The 23083-nt window shown below is 40.7% G+C and overlaps 1 protein-coding gene across 1 annotated transcript in view; it reads right to left on the reverse strand.

Annotated features, from left to right (window-relative positions):
• The window catches only part of LOC132807602 (myelin transcription factor 1-like protein), a 300657-nt gene that overhangs the window by 46490 nt on the left and 231084 nt on the right, over positions 1 to 23083 (reverse strand). The window contains exons 13-15 of the mRNA XM_060821659.1: positions 10747 to 10871; positions 9634 to 9702; positions 8497 to 8559 (exon numbers count right to left, since the gene is read on the reverse strand). Coding sequence (XP_060677642.1) covers positions 8497 to 8559; positions 9634 to 9702; positions 10747 to 10871 — 257 coding nt within the window. The remainder of the gene's footprint in view (positions 1 to 8496; positions 8560 to 9633; positions 9703 to 10746; positions 10872 to 23083) is intronic.

Consider the following 23083-nt stretch of genomic DNA (forward strand, 5'->3'; position numbering starts at 1 on the left):
AGAAAGTCCAATGAGTTCTTCCTCATTTTAATGAGGTACTTCCTTATTACAGCCTCATTTTTCAAAACAATGGCTCCTTGTGATAGCTTCTTCGATTGCTAAACACTTCACAGGTTGCCTGTATCAATACAGGAAAACGGAGCATTGTGTCATTTTTACCTTCTGCCAATTTACTTGTAAATGTATAGTAGCTAAGTATTATTGCTGAGTTTGAGAGAATACAGCAAGTCCAAGGCTGCATTTATTTGCAGACGCTACTGCAGCTGCTGAAGACCCTAGAGAGAGAGAGATATGATGTCTATACCATGTTACTAGACTGGAGCGCTACATTTTGCTCTCCATCATAGCCACAGGGAGATCAATGCCTGACAGATTTCAAGTCCAGCTATATAATTCAACAATTCTTCCGTTTCCTCCCCTTACATCCATGACTTGTGTTATGTTATTAATTAGCTTTTAAAGGTTTGTCATTTTTGTTGTAAGAGACTGATATTTAGTGAGGGTACACAAAGTCTGATCGAAGTGCTGAAGGATGATTGGTGACAGTGGAAGAGTCCTGATCAGCATTTAAAATACCCTTTTGAGAAAACATGCTGCACTCTGTGCTACTTGTTCTCTGCAGATCCTTGATAGGTTACAGTGACCTGCTCCAGCTTTGAGGCTGTAAGCATGAATATGCAACTGATGCAACCACATGATTGGAATGGTAATCATCGCTTTTACCCAAGTACATTATATTTATCTCCAAGACTCACCAGAAAGAATAGAAATTATTACCTATGCTGACAGCCAACTGTTAGCATCTTAAAGCTGTGCAACTCATTGGAAAAGGAGCACTTTCAGTGATGCTGTAAATATTTGGTTGCGTTTGTGTGAATATTTATCCTCCCTACTCTCCTTGACTCTTGCAAGAAATTCAAAAGGCCCTGATGTGCATTCACCTCCTCTATCAAAACCTTGCAACAAAATGTTGTCTTTTATTGTGGCTCTTGAAAGTTCTGTATTTTCACTTCAAGGAAGTAGACCTCCATTGATTTAATTACAGGAGATAGATAGACCTGAACAAATGCCATGCCCAATTCCTAGAAGCTGAGAATAAGAAGCACGGAATGATTATGATATTTATTGCTAGGTTCAAGTAATACATGAAAATGAGGCAGTTTGTGTTAAGTAATAAACGAATTTCAAGGAATTAACTTCAGACACTGGCCAATGAACTAAAGACTGAAGGAAAACAAAAATGCAAACCAGGCAGCAACCTTAGAGAGAGAGCAAGGTAACATTTCGAGTCCAGAAGAGTCATCTAGACTCAGACCGTTAGCTTGCTGTCTCTCCATGAATGCTGCCTGATCTGCTGTGATTTCCAGCATTTTTTTCTGTATTGTACAGATTTCAGCATCTACAGTCGTGTGTTCTTACATTGAGCTCAAGACATCATTTTGGTTAATGTTCTTGTACTCGTTGAAAAGAAAATATTTGTATTTGTACACTATAACAAAATATCCTCAGACAAATTAACCATTGAATGCATTCCTGACCGGTTAAAAATTGGCTTTTGATTTAAATCATTTGTGCAAATACTGAGAAAAATGTCCAATCAATATGGTTAATAGTGGGGTCACTTTACTCAGTGAGAATATTAAATTGTAAAGAAGAACTGGAAACAACAAAAGGCAGACTTATCTGGTTGAAGGGATATTAGCTTAGCTTTCTGCCTGCCAGGCCAGTTACAATTTCTGGCCAAAAAAAGCTGAGAGGATTCCTTGTGCAACAGAAACAATCCTTTCCATCTTCTATCTGGTGCACCACTGCATTTTTTCGAACATTAATTCTGGTAGTTCTGTTCCCTTCTCATTGATTCAAGAGTTCATGTTCTATTTTTATGTCATTACTTGACCGGGCATTTCAGCTTCTTGTGGCTTTGGATGGAGTTCTCTTCCGTGCCAATTTCCTCTTTTAAAAAGAAATTCGGCCCTTGTGATGAATTCACAGTTGTGACTAATGAAAGACTTTGTTCCTGAGCATACAGTACAATAGAAATCTCATTTACAGACTGGAGATGAGTCAACTTAGAACATGACTGCACATTCACACGTAAGAGATGCTATATCTATATCTATGGCCTGACTGCACATAAAAACACAAAATTTGCCACATGCTAATGTTTAAATATCAAAACTAAAATAGAGACCAATATTTACTTGAAGCATATTGCTCAGGTAGGTAGTTTATATACAGGCTTGGCCATCATGCAGGCATATCTCACTGATTTTTGTTTGGAAGCAAGATTTATCACAATTATGAAGATTTAGATTTGTATGAGAGTTGCTTTTGAATATGTCCAGATGTCAACACACCTTCTGTGTCTGTAACAGCTTCCAGTTGAGATAAGCACCATTTTAAAAGGCTGTAGGAATAATATGATATTTATCATAGAATTTCAAATGGACCAGCTTCGACATGGCGTTTAAAATCATGTTTATCACTCTCTAGTTTTAACACTCTAAAGATCTTAAATGTTTCCATACAGCCAACTCCATGCTTAGCTTAATTGAACACTGATGCTGCGTTCACATTTTACTCTGGGAGCAGGTGAATCTTGGAACATTCTGGATCCAACCAAAATAAATCTGCAGACTATCAATTATTCCGGGGTTGGCAGAACCGGGGCAGTCTGTTGTTTACACTATTAATTCTTAAAAACAAAGTGCTTCAGAAATTGGAAGTAGTCTTGATCTGTCACTATAAACAATATGCATTTTTGGTACCAGTAGTCGAATCAGATAGCACTGGTTAAACTGACAAGGAGCAGGAAATCGCAAAGCGTTTACATCAGACAATCAGTTGCTTAGTAACAAACTGGCTTCTGCTGTGTTAATGTTAATCAATCTATATGACTAAAATAGGCAGCAGGTGTTTGCAAGGGTTCCTCTGGCAACTTGACATTCATCTTTGACTTAGGAATTACCCAGTATGAAGGTCTCCAGAGATTTTTATTTACAACACATTTGAAGGGAAAAGAAAGTTCGACCCTGCAGATGTGAAAGTTTGTTCATTGCCACGAATCAACATCGCTGAAGTATGATCGTGTTATTATTTGAATGGTTAATCATAAAATCATCCAGCACGAAAGGAGCCATTCATCTCGTCCTGTCTGAGTCATCTCTTGGAAAGGGATACCCAACTAGCCATCACTTCAATCTTTTCTCCTCAGAGCTCCAAACATCATTGCTTTTTGAGTAGAGATCTAATTGCCTTTGCAAAGTGACCATTCGAATCTTTCTCCACCACTTTTTCAGGCAATGCATTACGAATCATAATTGTAATGATTGTAGCGAGGTGAGTCTACAAGTTCCCTGATTGGGACTGTTAACCGGTCCAATCAGGGAGTCTTGGCTAACGCCTCAACAGGAGCATGCCTATTGTCAGCCCCTCTTCTGCAATTATCCCTGGAGAAGGAGTACGCAGTGTCTGCCAACACCCTCGAGATTTTCAGGGAGAGGTGAGCACTGCAGGGAGTGGAGTGTTTTATTTCTCCCTCCAACTCTATTTTGATTTAATCCCTGCCCTCCCCTTCATATTTTGATCATGCAGCACTGCCCTCTCTCAAGAAGGGCACTGCTTGTCACTGGCCACTTTGGTGTCTCCTTTCTTCCTGGTGGTGGAATATAAATAAGGATTTATACACTTCGTGTTCTTCACTGTGTCCAACACCTGCATACACACAACATGGGGAAAAATAAACACTACCGCTATTTTGTTTCTTCTCTTATTTTCCCCCACTGACTGCTATTAGGTGGTCGTGTGGGAAAAAAAAGAGAAGGAACAAAATAAACAGAAGCATCACCTGCACAAACACGACACGGTTGCTGGGGAAAAATAAGCACTACCGCTGTTAGGCAGGGGAAAATTAAAAAGAAAAACTAAAGTATCAGACATTCTGCTCACTCTGAGAGTTGCCTCTTAAAAAAGAAAATAAAAAAACAAAGAGAAGAGACATAAACAGGAGCATCAGACATCTGGTTCAGCTAGCTCTGAGGGAGCTGGATTGGTATCAAGGACTCTCCATGTGTCTATAAAGGGTGACTTGGTGACAGGATACCACCCTCTGTGGAGTTATTTCATTAACAACTCATTGATACTGTCAGAAATACGTGTCTGTCCAAGTATAACACCAATAAAGAAATGTAAAATTTGAAGTATTATGAAAATCAACTAACCTGCAAGAATGCATTTTTCAATGAAGATATGAAAAAGCAAACGCAATGTGAACAAGTAAAAATGACTGTTCCCATTTGCTTAGGCTATTTGGAAAAGCGTGCTCTGATGGGAACATGACCAAACAACGACAAAATACGAGTGTACAATCTGGGAGGTGGGCTGTTGATGTCTGCAGCACAGAGGAAATTTGGGTACTCCTGGGATCTGGCAGGTAGTGGGCACATTGCGATCAGTGATGTAGGAGTAATGTTCCTGCACTAGCAATTCAGAGACCCAGGCTAGTGGTCTGGCACAGCACTTCACGCCTCACCTGGCTACTGGTGGTATTTTATTCAATTAATTCACAAATCTGGAATCTAAAGCTAGGCCCAGTAATGGTGACAATGAAACTACTACATTGTGATAAATACATACAGTTTACTAATCATCGAATCCTTACAGTGCGGAAGCAGGCCACTGGGCCCATCAAGTCCACACTGACCTTCCAAAGAACATTCCACCCAAACTCACCCCCCTACCCTATTCCTATATTTCCCACCTAGCCTGCACATTGATGGACAGTATGGGTAATTTAGCACAGCCAATCCACCCAGCACTTCTTTGGACTGTGGGAGAAAACTGAAGCACCCGGAGAAAACCCACACAGACACAGGGAGAATGTGCAAACTCCACACAGACAGTTGACTGAGGCAGGAATCCAATCCCGATCCCTGATGCTGTGAGGCAGCGGTACTAACCACTGGTCCACTGTGCTGCCATTGTGTCCATTAAGGAAGGAAAGTATAACATAGCAAAGAGAAGTGGGAAAATGGAGGACTGGGAAGCTTTTAAAGAACAACAGAGGATTACTAAGAAGGAAATACGCAGAGAAAAAAATGAGGTACGAAGGTAAACTGGCCAATAATATAACGGAGGATAGTAAAAGTTTTTTTAGATATGTGAAAGGCAAAAAAATGGTTAAGACTAAAATTGGGCCCTTGAAGACAGAAACAGCGGAATATGTTATGGGGAACAAGGAAATGGCAGAAGAATTGAATTGGTACTTCAGATCTGTGTTCACTGGGGAAGACACAAGCAATCTCCCTGAGGTAACAGTGGCTGAAGGACCTGAACTGAAGGGAATTTATATTTGCCAGGAATTGGTGTTGGAGAGACTGTTAGGTCTGAAGGTTGATAAGTTCCCCGGGCCTGATGGTCTACATCCCAGGGTACTGAAGGAGGTGGCTCGAGAAATCGTGGATGCGTTGGTGATTATTTTCCAGAGTTCGATAGATTCAGGATCAGTTCCTGCGGATTGGAGGGTGGCTAATGTTGTACCACTTTTTAAGAAAGGTGGGAGAGAGAAAGCAGGAAATTATAGACCAGTTAATCTGACTGAGAAAGATGCTGGACTCTATTATAAAGGATGAAATTACGACACATCTGGATAGTAGTAACAGGAAAGGTCAGAGTCAGCATGGATTTATGAAGGGGAAATCATGCTTGACTAATCTTCTGGAATTTTTTGAGAATGTAACTCTGAAGATGAATGAGGGAGATCCAGTAGATGTAGTGTACCTGGACTTTCAGAAAGCTTTTGATAAAGTCCCACATAGGAGGTTAGTGAGCAAAATTAGGGCACATAGTGTTGGGGGCAAAGTACTAACTTGAATTGAAAGTTGGTTGGCTATTAGGAAACAAAGAGTAGTGATAAACGGCTCCATTTCGGAATGGCAGGCAGTGACCAGTGGGGTACCGCAGGGATCAGTGCTGGGACCGCAGCTTTTTACAATATATGTTAATGATATAGAAGATGGTATTAGTAATAACATTAGCAAATTTGCTGATGATACTAACCTGGGTGGCAGGGTGAAATGTGATGAGGATGTTGGGAGATTACAGGGTGACCTGGACAAGTTAGGTGAGTGGTCAGATGCAAGGCAGATGAAGTTTAATGTGGATAAATGTATGGTTATCCACTTTGGTGGCAAGAACAGGAAGGCAGATTACTACCTAAATGGAATCAATTTTGGTAAAGGGGCAGTACCGAGAGATCTGGGTGTTCTCGTACACCACTCAATGAAGGTAAGCATGCAGGTACAGCAGGTAGTGAAGAAGGCTAATAGCATGCTGGCCTTCAAAGCAAGAGGGATTGAGTATAGAAGCAAAGAGGTTCTTCTGCAGCTGTACAGGGCCCTGGTGAGACCACACCTGGAGTACTGTGTGCAGTTCTGGTCTCCAAATTTGAGGAAAGACATTATGGCTATTGAGGGAGTGCAGCGTAGGTTCACAAGGTCAATTCCTGAAATGGTGAGATTACCTTACACTGAAAGACTGCAGCAACTGAGCTTGTATATCCTTGAATTTAGAAGACTGAGAGGGGATCTGATTGAGTCATATAAGATTATTAAAGGACTGGACACTCTGGAGGCTGGAAACATGTTTCCGCTGATGGGTGAGTGCCGAACCAGAGGATACAGCTTAAAAATACGGGGTAGACCATTTAGGACAGAGATGAGGAGAAACTTCTTCACCCAGAGAGTGGTGGCTGTGTGGAATGCTCTGCCCCAGAGGGCAGTGGAGGCCCAGTCTCTGGATTCATTTAAGAAAGAGTTGGATAGAGCTCTCAAGGATTGTGGAATCAAGGGTTATGGAGATAAGGCAGGAACAGGATACTGATTAAGGATGATCAGCCATGATCATATTGAATGGTGGTGCAGGCTCGAAGGGTGGAATGGCCTACTCCTGCACCTATTGTCTATTGAAATCTGCTGTCATTATCTGGCCTGGCCTATATATGAATATATAGCAATATATTTGACCTTAACTGTTCTCTGAAATGGAATAACAAACAACATAGAAGTATAAGACTGCTGTAGAATGTTTAGCAGACCGATTATTTAGTGTGACTTAGGCACATAAAACAACATAGGTAGACCCTACCCAGTCAACTCTGAAATGTCTTCTTTGGTAATATGCACAGGCTTGTCCCACAAATTATTTAAGCAAAAGCTTGATTTACTCACCAAATCATAGTTTACAGACAATGTCCTAGAATTCTCAATCACCATAACCACCAGAGAGTGGTGACACAATGATGAAATAGTCAGGAGGAAGCCCTAAATATTGACTCCAGATCCCTTGAACACTCACAGTGTTGGGTCTAATGTAGACAAGGGCACCCTCTGTTGATCACCTACTACTGCCCTCCCTCAACTAATCAGTAACACCACTTAAAAGTAGCATTGTGAGTAGTAAGGGCACAGTAAGTGTTCTGTTGGGAACATCAATACCAATAGTCAAAACTGACTCGAGCACTATTACTGAGCAAGTCCTGAAAACATCTTTGTCCGACTGGGCTTCTGGCAGATGTTGACGGAACCAACTAGTGGGAATAAACCCGTATGAACTCATCCTCAAAAATCTATTTGCCAAGAAACCATGCGTTGATAACAGTACTGTAGGAAGGTCTACATACAATCCTAGTTGAAGAGTGTGGTGCTTGGAAAGCACAGCCAGTCAGGCAGCATCCAAGGAGCGGAGAATTGATTTTTCAGGTATAGGTCTTTCATCAAGATTATGCCTGAAATGTTGATTCTCTTGCTCCTTGGATGCGGCAATGTTTTCCCAGCATCACACTCTTTGACTCTGATCTCCAGCATCTGCAGTCCTCACTTTCTCCTACGTACAATCCTAGCAAAGCCAACACTAAGGATGCCATCCATTGTGCTGAATGGTACTGTACTAAATTAAAGAGATTTCAAATAAATCCAGCAACTTCAAACATGGCATCCATTAGGCACAGTAGGTCGTGTGCAGTAGCAGAATTGTAGTTTACCACTTACAGGTCACCTGATGGTTTAGCTAGTTAAAGTCTTAGTTAGGTGATTCATAAAGACTATTAAGGTTATCGATTTCAATTCTTGTTGTGGCTTATTTATTTGATCTCCAACCAGTGTAGCTGCAGTGTGTTTATAACTATAATAACACATATGCATTACGGAAGAAAAATCAATCAAGGATCTTGTTCTGAATTGACATCCTGCTGGAAATCTGGTTATGAGAATGCTTCGTCAGGGCAGGAACTGCATTGGTTATGTTGTTCTTGGTGTGATTAGCCTGCCAACACTCAGTTTTCAAATTCACACATGAAGAATGGTAAGTTATGAATGTTATCTGAAGAGCTAACTTCAGCATGAAATTACACCTTCATACAAACAGGAAGGAAAGGGGAATTGTAGGGATAAAAAGAGGATTTTAAAATATTATCACGCAGTTGAAAGGTATATCACCTACCTCCTATGAGAAGCATAGTTTCCAGTGATATGCCCAGATCCATCACATCCAGGGGTCGGACACCTATCAATGAAAATGTGATGTCAGCATATTGATCAAATGGATAAAACATTCACAGTGAATAAATTATAGAGGACAAAAACTACAAGTTTGATGATTGAATGATTTTTACAGCCTCTAGAAGAAATAATGTATAAATAAATAAAGGAAATAAAATGTCTTTTATTTAAAACTGAAATAATAATAAATTGTACAATTGTTAATCTTGATGCATTTGCTAAATGCATGACAAAATAAAAATTTTACTCTCCTTTGCATTGTAGGTGCTGAAACATTTTGAAAAGAATAATTGAAAATGCATGATACTTCTTACGAAAACTTCAATTAAAATGAAAAATCGTAATAAGAGTATCTGAGCTTCTAGTGTACTTAATCATCAAAAATGTTTGTCACTTAAATTACATGAGTGCACAGCTATAAAAATTAGAATGAAATAGGATTGCTAGAGTTCTCCATCCCCTCTTGCCAGGATTTCCCTTTCTCTGTTTGCCTGTCACTCCTATTATACTCTTTCTTCCCAGTTGGTTGTGGAAGTAGGTCAGCTCTATACATATTTATAACACAAACTCTGCAGGTGACCAAAAGGAAAGCTTTGTTTGGAATTGTCAAATTTTGAACCGTAACATCAAAAAGGAAATACATGTTGGGGTTGAAATAATTGTTTTGTTAGAGCATTATAAACTAAGGTGAATAATATAAATGCAGCAAATTGACATCCTTACGAGAATCAGATGAATTTAACAATGCTGAATTACAGAATTCATAAACAGGCAACTAATAAAGTGCAGTACATAAACATTTTTCCATACCTACTTAAAAGAAAACCAAAGTTACACAGGTCTGGATATACAAAAGTCACCTTTAAGACAAGCAATCAGGAATGGACCAACACAGAAATCAGCAAATCCAATGCGTTTGATTTGAGTATGAGTCTGTGCACACATGTATTTGAAAATGGTTTCTTTAATTGCAGAATTCACATATGCTATGCCAATTATTTCTTGCAGTTTATCAAAATAATGATGGTAATGATAGAATGAGGACTTCATCCGTGCATTAATACAACTTAAGTCTTACTTGAGTTCTTGTGAGCTGGTGGCCATCATGCTTCGAATACTTTTGTCAGCCAAGGGACAGCCGGACAGACTGTAAGATACGCAAGGCAGCAAAGTCAACTCATGTCAATTCCATCCAAAATTTTCATACACATATATGACACAACCTGACAAATGCAGAGAAGCAATGGTTTCACTGCTGAATTGCTGATTGATTCATGCCAATAGTTAACCCTCTGAATATTTAAATAGCATTTTCTTTATCAAGACCCTTATAGTTATGATATCTAATTGATAAAGCACTGCACTTACTCCTTTGTTTGGATACATTTCACAATAAATAACTTCTAAAAATATTTACATTCAATATCAAATCTCTACAATACAATGGCAGTACATTGAAGTCAACTAATCAGTGTAGATTAACATTTTGTGTTATATCTCCAAATAAAATATGAAGGGATATGTTTACAATTTGTGTACAAAATATTGGTAATAAGAAATATTATTTCTGCATATAAAGAATTCTTTCTACCCGAAAAGCTTACTGATTAATGTACAGATTTCTGTGACAAACATGCTGCAAACTGTCAAGGAAATTCAACTCTCAAAGGGTTAACGTACAAGATATTTTTGTTTGCAATTCACTTGACAGCATTGTTCAGGTAAGCTGAAAACAATAAATTGAAAAGACAGTATCCACCATGAAAAAGGAAGTCACACCTTCTATGTGAGGCGTAATTACCCGTGACATGACCACTCCCATCACACCCTGGTGTTGGACATCTGTCACCAAACAAGAAAACAGCCAAAAATAGTAATTATGTTTTTAGAAAACTTTTGTTTTGATATTTCATTGTTTCCAGTTTAGCTTCACTGTCTGCAATGACTCGCTAAGCATCCTAAGGAAACTTGGAAAAATGAAGCAATTACATCAATGGCATTTTACTTGCTTTAATTAAATTGCATTAAGATTAAGAAACGTTATCTAGCAAGAGCATTTTGGGAAATGAATATTAAAAAATAACGTCGCAGATTGAAATGCATGCTACCAAAATACAGAGGTAAAAAGTTTATTCAATTGAAAATTTTAGCAAAAAAGTTGAAAAGAGCTGATGCTATTCTGCCTGCTTACGTTATGAGATCTTTTTTGCTGATGTCCTTGCATTGTCCATATTTAGGTTTGGGACTTGGGATTGTGACCTCACCAGGATACCTTCGTTCTTCCAGGCTTTCCTGAAATGGATCCATGTCTTCTGGCTATAGGAAAATGAATCATTATTATTTAACTCTATTGTTTGCATTGTGACTTATGAACACCTGAAAATGATGACCAGCTCAGCTTTATCACGCTTGCCTTGCATTTTTGATAGCTGGAATATTATGAGTAGATTCTTAACCTGCTCCACCCTTTCCTTGCCTTTAAACCAATCTTCTGTAAGACAGAGTTCTTTTTAAAAGTTTGAAAATATCAGATTGATTTTGCTGAATGTTAGTGGCATGTCATGATGCAAAATGTTGTTAATGTACAAATCACACAGTGAGTTTGGGAATTGAGAGCTGTGCCAGGATTTGCAAATTTCCAGAACTCATGAGTCGATGCACTTCATTTTGCTGTTTGCTTTGAACAAACACCATTTCACCCTTAGCCTGCCCATTACTCTTAAGGATTTTTCTGGATTTGCACATTAACTACCCATTAAACTTGCTACAAGAAGTTACTTCTTATAATTAAGTCCACGATTACATTTGTTTTAATGACACGATAATCACAAATATAATGCCAATCAACTTTTCACTTCCAGAAAGGGAACAAAATTGGACGGCATGGTTGCTCAGTGGTTGGCACTGCTGCCTCACAGCACCAGGGTGCCAGGTTTGATTCCAGCCTCGGGTGACTGTCTGTATGGCGTTTGCATGTTCTCCCCATTCTCTGCGTGGGTTTCCTTCGGGTGCATTGGTTTCCTCCCACAGTCCAAAAATGTGCAGGTTAATTGAATTGGCCATGCTAAATTGCCCATAGTGTTAGGTGAAGGGGCACATGTAGGGGAATGGGTCTCGGTGGGTTACTCTTCGGAGGGTCAGTGTGGATTTGTTGGGCTGAAGGGCCTGTTTCCACATTGTAGGGAATCTAATCTAATTTAAAGTATTCAATCTCAATCCTGCTGGTCCTCAATTTTGCAACCACCAGTAACATCCACAGCCGACCAGTTAGATCTAATAGGAGAACAGTCTTCCTCAATTGCAGTCTGAAGAAATCTAGCAGGTCTACATTGATATGGAGACTGGCTGCGGGATACCACATAATTGGAGCATGTAAATAAAATGCAAAATGAACTCAAATGCACCGTCAGCGGAAAATACACCATCACCTACTGATGATTGATTACAGAGACACACAGGATGATTAATCTCTTGACTTCATTAAAAATAAAAGGCATAGTATTTCCTCAGAATTTCAGCAGTCAATCTCAAAATACTCTGCATGAATGTAATGTATGTAAATAGCATTCCTCGCATAGTTCTTGTGCTATTTTCTGCCAGGTTGATGTAGGTGCAAAAATTCAGCAATACTGAAAGGTATCAGCCCAAGTAAAATACCAAACACTCAAGTGAAGTTTCATACAGGCTTGCTCACAAGATGATTACTACGCAAATGAGAACACAATGCAGGTTAATATAAAATAACCGTTCCCAAGTCCAAGAAGCGTGCGTATGTCAAAATGGTTGAAATTACATCCCTGTATGGATTGTGTTTATAAATGCAAGGGTCAGTAAATCGGATGTTCATAAATCGGGGACCCGCTCCATCACTGCCAATTTGTAATACATAATAGCAATTCTCCAGAGATTCTAGTACCAGCACGTTCTTACTTGCAACCCTTATGAATACTTTGAGTGGCAGCTGAAGCTAAATGCCAAAACAATCATGACAAGATTTTTTGATGTGGCCATGGTAGAATGTTCAAATCTCATGGAATCTCCGTGGGTGTGGGGGATAAAATATGGGAATCTCCACCTCTAAATCTGTCAAAATCCAAACAGTTGGGAGAAGATCCTTAATTAAATGTGCCAATGATGGATATCTCTTGCACTCGGAATATTTCTGAGGCCTCTGACATTGGTAAAGTGACAATGAGAGGAATATACAATGTGCAACACGCCACTAATCTGTCAAATTTCCATCCTGTGCAGCTATTTCTCCTTTCCTGGAAAGTGTTAGGGCCCAGGGAAGAGCCATTCCTGGTGTTGTAATTTCTGCGTGGAAGTGTGTGGGAGTAATGTTTGACTCTTATCCTATGGACTGTCCCAGTGAGATGACCATAAGACATAGGAGCAGAAATTAGGCCATTCAGCCCATCTAGTCTGTTCCACCATTCAATCATGGCTGATAAGTTTCTCAACTCCCTTCTCCTGCTTTCTCCATGTAACTCTTGATCCTCAAGAACCTATCTATCTTAATCTTAAACAGACTCGATGACCTGGCCTCCACAGCCTTCTGTGGCAATGAATTCCATAGAAACACCACTCTCTGGCTGAAGAAGTTTCTCCTTATCCCCATTCTAAGTGGTCTTCCCTTTATTCTATGGCTATGCCTTTGGATCCTCATCACTCTTAGAACATAGACCATTACAGCTCAGTACAGGCCCTTTGGCCCTTGATGTTGCACCGACCTGTGAAAGCAATCTGAATCCCATCTAACCTACACAATTCCATTTTCGTCCATGTGACTATCCAATGATCATTTAAATGCCCTTAAAGTTGATGAGTCTATCTATCTATCACCTCTCAATTTAAAGCTGCGCCCCCGTGTGCTAACCATCACCATCTGAGGAAAAAGGCTCTCATTTTCCACCCTATCGAACCCTCTGATTATCTTATATGTCACAATTAGGTGACCTCTCAACTAAGGAAAAGAGGCCCTCAAGTCCCTCAGCCGTTCCTCATAAGACCTTCCCTCCAAATCTGGCAACATCCTAGTAAATCTCCTCTGAATCCTTTCCAAAGCTTCCACATTCTTCCTATAATGCAGTGATCAGACTGTACGCAATATTCCAACTGCGGCTGCAGCAGAGTTTTGTACAGCTGCAGCATGACCTCATATTTCCGAAACTCAGTTCCTCTACTAATAAAAGCTAACACACTGTATGCTTTCTTAACAACCCTATCAACCTGGGTGGTAACTTTCAGGGATCTATGTACTTGGACACCGAGATGTTTCTGGTCATCTACACTGCCAAGAATCTTACCATTAGCCCAGTAATCTGCATTCCTGTTCCTTCCAAAGTGAATCACCTCACACTTTTTCACATTAAACTCCATTTGTCACCGCTCAGCCCAGCTCTGCAGCTTATCTATGTCCCTCTGTAACCTGCAACATCCTTTTGCCCTAATCACAACTCTACCGACCTTAGTGTCAGCTGCAAATTTACTAACCCATCCTTCTATGCCCTCATCCAGGTCGTTTATATAAATGATAAACAACGGTGGACCTAAAACAGATCATTGCAGTACACCACTAGTAACTGAACTCCAGGATTTCCCGTCAACCATCACCCTCTGTCATCTTTCAGCTCACCAATTTCTGATCCAAACTGCGGAATCACCCCCAATCCAATGCCTCCATATTTTGTGCAATAGTTTACTATCGTGAACCTTATCAAATGCCTTACTGAAATCCATATACACCACATCAACTGCTTTACCCTCATCCACCTGTTTGGTCACCTTTTTAAAGAAAGATTTGTGAGGCATGAGCTACCCTTCCCAAAACGTGTTGACTATCCCTAATCAACTTATTTCTGTCAAGATGATTTTAAGTCTGATCTCTTACAACCTTTTCCAACATTTTACCCACAACTGAAGTAAGGCTCACTGGTCTATAATTACCAGGGTTGTCTCTACTCCCCATCTTGAACAAGGGAATAACATTTGCTATCCTGCAGTCTTCTGGCACTATTCCTGGAGACAATGACAACATACTAGTGGGCGGCACGGTGGCACAGTGGTTAGCACTGCTGCCTCACAGCGCCTGTAGACCCGGGTTCAATTCCCGACTCAGGCGACTGACTGTGTGGAGTTTGCACGTTCTCCCCGTGTCTGCGTGGGTTTCCTCCGGGTGCTCCGGTTTCCTCCCACAGTCCAAAGACGTGCGGGTCAGGTGAATTGGCCAAGCTAAATTGCCCGTAGTGTTAGGTAAGGGGTAAATGTAGGGGTATGGGTGGGTTGCGCTTCGGCGGGTCGGTGTGGACTTGTTGGGCCGAAGGACCTGTTTCCACACTGTAAGTCTAATCTAATCTAATAATGATCAAAGCCAAAAGCTCGGCAATCTCCTCCCTGGCTTCCCAGAGAATCCTAGGATAAATCCCATCCAGCCAAAGGAACTTACCTACTTTTACACTTTCCAGAATTGCTAACACCTCCTCCTTGTGAATCTCAATCCTATCTAGTCTAGTAGCCTGTATCTTAGTATTCTCCTCAGCAACATTGTCTTTTTCCAGTGTGAATACTGATGAGAAATACTCATTTAGTGTTTTCCCTATTTCCTCTGACTCCACACATAATTTCCCACTACTATCCTTGACTGTCCCTAATCTTTTATTCATTCTTTTATTTCTGAAATACCAACAGAAAGCCTTAGAGTTTTCCTTGATCCTATTCGCCAATGACTTCTCATGTCCCCTCATGGCTCTTAACTCTTTCTTTATGCCTTTCCTGGCTAACTTGTAACCCACATGTGCCCTAACTGAGCCTTCACATCTCAACCTAACATAAGCCTTCTTCTTCCTCTTGTCAAGAGATTCAAAGTTTCTTTGTAAACCACAGCTCTCACACTTGACAACTTCCTTCCTGCCTGACCAGTAAATACTTATCAAGGACCCTCAGTAGCTGGTCCTTGAATAAGCTCCACATTTCAATTGTACCCATCCCCTGCAGTTTCCTTCCTTATCCTATGCATCCTAAATCTTGTCTAATTGCATCATAATTGTCTTTCCCTCAGCTATAACTCTTGCCCAGCAGTATACACCTATTCCTTTCCATCACAAAACTAAACATAATTGAATTGTGGTCACTATCACCAAAGTGCTCACTTACCTCCAAATCTAACACCTGCCAGGTTCTCCAACCAGTGGAAACATCTTCTCAACATCTACTATTAGAGTGGCTCGGTGGCTCAGTGGCTAGCACTGCTGCCACACAGCACCAGGATCCCAAGTTCAATTCCAACCTCGGGTGACTGTCTGTGTGGAGTTTGCACATTCTCCTGTGTCTGTGTGGGTTTCCTCCGGGTGCTCCGGTTTCCTCCCACAGTCACAAAGGTGTGCAGGTCAGGTGAATTGGCCATGCTAAATTGCCCATAGTGTTAGGTGCACTAGTCAGAGGGAAATGGATCTGAGTGGATTACTCTTCAGAGGGTCGGTGTGGACCTGATGGGCCGAAGGGCCTGTTTCCACATTGTAGGCAATCTAATCTGTCCAGGCCATTTAATATTCTGGATGTTTCAATTAGACCCCCTCCCATCCTTCTACGATGTGTTAATTGTGAAGTTTAAGTTTTTTTGGAGAAACAAAGGAGAAAAAAAACTTGGGAAAGCAGTTGTATTGCTTCCCAGACTCTTCAAGCTCAGAAATGTCTCATGTGCCTACCTGGATCATTTAAATCGGCTGCTACAGCCCCTCACCAATCTCAGTCTCCCAGGGCACAATTATCTTGCAAATCTAGGAATCTCTCAGTGGTTATGCCCCTGGGCTTTCCCTCTGGTATTTGCAAACAAAGTCAATGGAAACAAAGTGAATGGAGTCTGGTAAGCTCCCAAAAAGAGCAAGGAAACTCAGTGGAAATGTTTCACAAGTGCACAAACAGCACAAATAAATTGAAACTCACCATCTTTGCTTAAAAACACTGCCTGTGGTTTTCACATAATGTGAAAATATCATGTAACATTTTTTTATTTACGAATGCAACATATTTGGAGGTAATGGACAAATGTACCATGAGCTTGATTTCTTCTGAATCCTCATCCATGCTTTTGTTACACTCAGACTAGATTAACATACTTTGGCTGGCCACTCACATTAATACTAAAGCAAAGTTTTGCAGGTGCTGGAAATCTTGAAATAAAGACACAAAGTGCTGGAGAAACTCAGCAGGTCAGGCAGCAACTATAGGGACAGAAATAAGGTTAACATTTCTCCTCTTCAGAAATATGACTCCTCTTTAGAACCAGTGGGATTTGAAAAAACAAAATAGTCTTATGCTGTGGAGAAGGGTGAGAGAGTAGGAAATGGAACAGATAGGAAAGGTGTCCTGAACAAAAGGCAATAGGAGTGCTCATTCTGTCAGAGGAAGGAGGTAGATGATGAGTAGATGTTCAATTTAGGTGTCCCAGTGAAACTCAACACAAGCTGAGGAAACAATGCTTCATTTTCCATGTAGACATCCCACAGCCTTTGAACCCAAAAACCAATTCAGTGATTTATACAGCAGCCTAGTCCATCACAAAAGCCAGCTTTCCTTCCATTGATTCCATCTATATTTCTCACTGCTTTGGGAAAGCAGCCAACACAATCAAAGTCCCCTCCTAGCACAGTTATACTCTCTTCCATAGGTTGGAAGATACAAAAGTTTGAATACATGTAGTAACAGATTTAATAAGTTTCTTCCCCACTGTTATGAGACTGTTGATCTTTCTCTACGTCTTCTCTGTAACACTATATTCTGCATTCTGTTCTATTTCCCTGATGCTCTTAAGTAAGGTGTGATTTCGCTGGATAGCACGCAATACAATATTTTTCACTGTGTGCCTCAGTACATGTGACAATAATAATAAATCAACATCTAAAACAGATTTATAAGGATGTTGCCAGGGTTGCAGGGTTTGAGCTAAAAGGAGAAGCTGAATAGTCTGAGTGTCGAAGGCTGAGGGGGACCTTATAAAGTTTTATAAGATCAGCAGGAACGAATACAGTGAATAACCCTTTCCCCAGGGTGGAGGAGCCCGAAACTGGAGGGCAGAGGTTGAAGGAGAGAGGGGGGTGCTTTAAAAGGGAATGAAGGGGCAACTTTTTCACGCAGAGGGTGATATATGTATGGAATGAGCTGCCAGAGGAAGTGGTGAATGCTGGTACAATTACAGCATTTAAAAGGCATTTGGATGGGTATATGAATAGGAAGGGTTTAGAGGAGTATGGGCCAAATGCTGGCAGATGCAACGAGATTAATTGAGGACATCTGATCAGCATGGACAAGTTGGACAGAAGGGTCTGTTTCTGTCCTGTACAACTCTATAACTCTGTAAACAGACCTCAATTCTGATTATGCCTTCCAGACAACCTCCCTAGTGTTTTGTTTGCATAGACTTGCTCTCAGCTGTCCATTCCTAATAACACCATGGCTGTCCCTACACTTCAAGGACTGCTGTGGTTCATGAAGGTAGCTCACCGCCACTTTCTCCAGCTCAATTAAGAGTAGGTAGTTGATCTAGCAATGGCCAGATCCCATGAATGAGATTTTAAAAATGTACCTTTCTTCTATTCCATTCCAATTCCAACAGTTTGTTGACTCCCTGCTTTTAAGTCCCCTTGCGTCTGATGCCTCTAATATTTCCAGAAGCTAATGTAGCTAAACTCTAACATTCTAAACCATGTATATTCTCAATATTACGTTCTAAGTATTGATGCTGCCTGCACACTGGTAGGAGTTACTAAACTTCATATCTCCTAACTCTGGATAACACTTGGTCTGGACCAGGTTCATGTTCAAGTGAAAATTGAACCAACAGCAATAGATGTCATCATCCAGGCCAGAGTATTCAACCATATTTTTCATGTCTTGGTAGACAGGCACTGGGGAGTCAGGAGGTGGGCAACATGTCTTGCCTCTGAACTGTTCTTGTAGCCACAGTATTTATATGCTTTTGGTTCTGGGCTATAGTAACTGCCAGGATGTTGACAATGGGGATTCAGTGATGATAATGGTATTGAATATCATGGGGGAGTGGTCTGCTTCTCTCTTTTTGGAGCTGATCATTGCCTGGCACTTCAATAACACATGTATACGAGACACATTATCAGCCCAAATCAGTAGGTTTTCAGGTCTTGTTGCTGTTGCACATGGACTGCTTCAGTGTCGTTTTGAGTCCTGTGACCTTTCTTCAGAACAAAAGGACTGAAGAAAGGTCAATGGACTTGAAACGCTAACTCTGCTCTCTCTCTCTGTCTCTGTCAGAGCTGCTGAGTTTCTCTCTCAATTTCTGATTTTGTGTGTTTCAGGAAGAATTATTATCCAGTTTGACATTCACAAAATTACAAAGCAGACTTAATCTACAGGATATCTAATCTGCAGATGAAGCAAAGACTGCAGTAAGCTAAAAACACATTACAATATTTACTTCTGATATTTGCATAGCTTTATTACTGAAATATTACTATATTAATGTTTGGTTTAATGCCACAGTTGTTATTGGATTCCAACTAGAATGTTCAAGTAGAAAACACAAAATGTAAACTTTGTTTAAACAGAGAGTTTGTTGGCCAGACCAGTCTTGCAGTCCTCACCCACCTAGTTCCTATTGCATGTCTAGCCATTAATCAATGAATGGTCATCATCTATTTCCGTTGTAACCATAATTATTTGTTATATAAGCAACATTATTGAAACAGAAAACTGCATAGTTACACCTACACCCACAATTCTTTGGAGAGGGAACACTTGGTACCTCGTGGTACACATCAAGGCTTTCACAAATGGTGGGCTGAATGGGGGTGGCTGCACCATCATCCTTCAGATAATATTGTGATGCATTGTAACAGGTAATGTAAAATTCTGTAAGCTTCTTCTGTGATTTGATTTAACTTTAACGGACCATCAATTCTAATTTGGCTAAATTTGATCAAGTTTTATTTATTTAATATATTAGAAACTGAAAATAAATACTGACCAGTCAACAGGGATTTATGACACAGAGATAGTGTCACTATCTCTTCAACTCCTACCTGCCATGGAGATATGGCATAACACATTTCACCCGGTTGATTGAAAAATAAATACTGGCAAGTTCAGGGGAGATACACATTCTTGGTACCAGCTTCAAGGTTAAAATTAGTCCGCATCTATCGACCAACTTACAGTAATTAACTTACAGTTGATTGTCTATATTTGAAATGCGTTGATTAAATTTTACTTTCTTGTGTACCTTTGCAATTTCTGCTTGAACTTCCTGAGTTTAGTTTCCACTTGGATAATACATTCTGATTTATTGTGGCATTTATGCTCCATGAGTTTTCTCCCACTCCTTTTCAGCTCATCCCATCAGCATAACTTTTATTTATCCTTCATTACTTCTGCACTACTTTTGCTTGCATCAAGCACAAATACAGGTAGGCAAATGGAAGAACAAGAAAAGCAGGCAGTTACCATATACTTATCAATTCAGTATCTATATGATTAGACCGTAGCACTTAGTCACTTTACACATTCAGCATTAAATTCAGAATTATATCCTTTTAGAAACTATCTTGTTAAAAAACATGTACTTTGAATTCAGGCTTCACATACACTGAGCTCTGCAACAATGTGTATTGTTGTCATGGTTGAAAATATAGCATGCTGATTAGGTGGGTTTCAAAACATTCTTGAGAGCAGTTAGACCTCATGGATTGTAAAGCACTCCAATTTATGCAGGACAATTCATGGAATTCCTACATTGTGGAAGCAGAACATTCAGCACATCAAGTTCACTCTGACCCTCCAAGCAGCATCCCATCCAGACCCACCCTCTACCCCATAACCCCGCATTTCTCATGGCCAATCCAACGAACCCACACATCTCAAACTGTGGGAGGAAACTGGAGAAAAAACATGCAGACAGAGAGAGAATATGTAAACTCCACACAGACAGTTGCCCAAGGGACTGGAATCAAACCCAGGACTCTGGCACTGTGAGGCAGTACTACTAACAACTGAGCCACTGGGCTGCCCTAAGCTAGTAACTGTCAGCAATTAAACTGGGTGAGTTAGTTAATAGAGAGGATCCAAGTTATGAGCTTTCAGTGCACCCCTGTTTCTAATACAGCTCAATTTTATTTTTAAAGCCTTCTACAGTCTGGTGCCTATTAATACATTTACCACCTTGGTCACTGATAGAGTTCACAGAATATTAACTCCTTGTTGCAGCAATTTCCTGGACCATGAGTGAATAGTTGTACTATTGCTAAAATATTCATCAACTGGCCCAGTAGACTTGGCTTAAAAGCCGAGATGCATTTTCTACAGTATTGACATGTAGGCAATTTTTATCTTCTAGTTTTACGCAAGCAATACACTCAGGTAAAAGTCCTTGGTGGAAACAAGCCACCTTCTATCATCTGCTGAAATCTTAAAAGATTCAAGATATAAGACAGATATAAGACCAGAGATGCCAGGATCCACATGTTGCTCAGATGTTAAGTATCCACCTCTGCACCAACTCAGCTCAGCTCACTGCACAAAATTCATGAAGAACAATGCAGCTTCCCAGTTTTATTGAAAATTGGACAAAAGCTTAACTTCACTGGTTATGACACAGCCAGGGAGTTGAGGGTGGTTAGCAGATGGGTTGTGATGCAGTCTGTGTCTGGGGCACGGAGGTTATAGAAGGCCTGGCAGTTCACAGAATGACAGAACATTCAACATACAGTCATTGAGATGTACGGCACAGAAACAGACCCTTTGGTCCAACTCGTACATGACTACCAGATATCCCAACATGATCTAGTCCCACTTGCCAGCACCTACCCATATCCCTCCAAACCCTTCCTATTCTCATACCCATCCAAATGCCTTTTAGGTGTTGCAAATGTACCAGCCTCCACCACTTCCTCTGGAAGTTCATTCCATACATACACCACCCTCTGCGTGAAAAGGTTGCCCCTTAGGTCTCTTTTATATCTTTCCACTCTCACCCTAAATCTGTGTCCTCTAGTTCTGGACTGCCACACCCCAGGGAAAAGACTTTGTCTATTTATCTTAACCATACCCCTCATGATTTTATAAACCTTAATTAAGGTCACCCCTCAGATTCTGACTCTCCAGAGAAAACAGCCCCAGCCTGTTCAGCCTCTCCCTATAGCTCAAATCCTCCAACACTGGCAACATCCTTGTAAATCTTTTCTGAACTCTTTCATGTTTCACAACATCTTTCTGATAAGAAGGAGACCAGAATTGCACGCAATATTCCAACAGTGGCCTAACTAACGTCCTGAACAGCCACAACATGATCTCCCAACTCCCGTACTCAATACTCTGACCAACAAATGAAAGCATCCCAGATGCCTTCTTCACTATCCTATCCACCTGTGACTCTACTTTCAAGGAGCTATGAACCTGTACTCCAAGGTCTCTTTGTTCAGCAACACTCCCGAGGACCTTACCATTAAGTGTATAATTCCTGCTAAGATTTGTTTTTCCATAATGCAACGCCTTGCATTTATCTAAATTAAACTCCATCTGCCACTCCTCAGCCCATTGGTCCAACTGATCAAGATCCTGCTGTAATCTGAGATAACCTTCTTCGCTGTCCATTACACCTCCAATTTTGATGTCATCTGCAAACTTACCAAGTATACCTCCTATGTGCACATCCAAATCATTTATATAAATGACACAAAGTTGTGGACCCAGCACCGATCCTTGTGGCACTCCACTGGGTACAGGTCTCCAATCTGAAAATCAACCCTCAACCACCACCCTCTGTCTTCTATCTTCGAGTCAGTTCTGTATCCAAGTGGCTAGTTCTCCTTGTATTTCATGAGATCTAACCTTGCTAAGCAGTCTCCCAAGGGGAACCTTGACATGTTAACGCCTTACATGTTAAGTAAAACCAGTTAGGTGTTTCTTTCCAAAAGTCAGCACAGGTTGAATGGATTGAATAGTGTCTCTATAGATTGAATAGCGTCTCCATGGATTGAGTCATGCCTGTATGTCTGTTCTAAGGGCAAAGTTTTCCCTCTTTTTCATGGTGGACTCGAAAACGGGAGGTACTTTCATTTGTTTTTGTGGGGGGATGGAGGGTGCAGATTTTCTCACGCAATTGCATTCTTTAAAGTTCAGTACAAAGGCAAGTGTGGGTCAAATTACAAACTATATGATGAGTGGGCAGGAAGTTCTGCCATCCCTCCCCCAAGCTGGGATCCTCCAGATCCATCGTTTGAGTGTTATCTTTAAAAGGTACATGGACAGCCTTTCTCGATCTGAACCACAAGATCATTAGTGAATCTTGCATCCTAGCCCTTGATCGTCCCTGTAGGTAACACAGCAGAGGTAGATGGCAGCCCCAAAATCTAGTAATCATTCCAACAAGGTGTGGGGTTTGCTATTCCCCAGGGATTGCAGCAAGAGACCACCCCACCTGATGAGGGCAGTGTGACTGGAGGTAGCTGAGGCAGTCCATACACAATCATCCTGGATGAATTGCGACAACAGGAAGAATTATC

Source organism: Hemiscyllium ocellatum, chromosome 3 (genome assembly GCF_020745735.1).
Source record: "Hemiscyllium ocellatum isolate sHemOce1 chromosome 3, sHemOce1.pat.X.cur, whole genome shotgun sequence".
In the NCBI taxonomy this organism is placed as follows: domain Eukaryota; kingdom Metazoa; phylum Chordata; class Chondrichthyes; order Orectolobiformes; family Hemiscylliidae; genus Hemiscyllium; species Hemiscyllium ocellatum.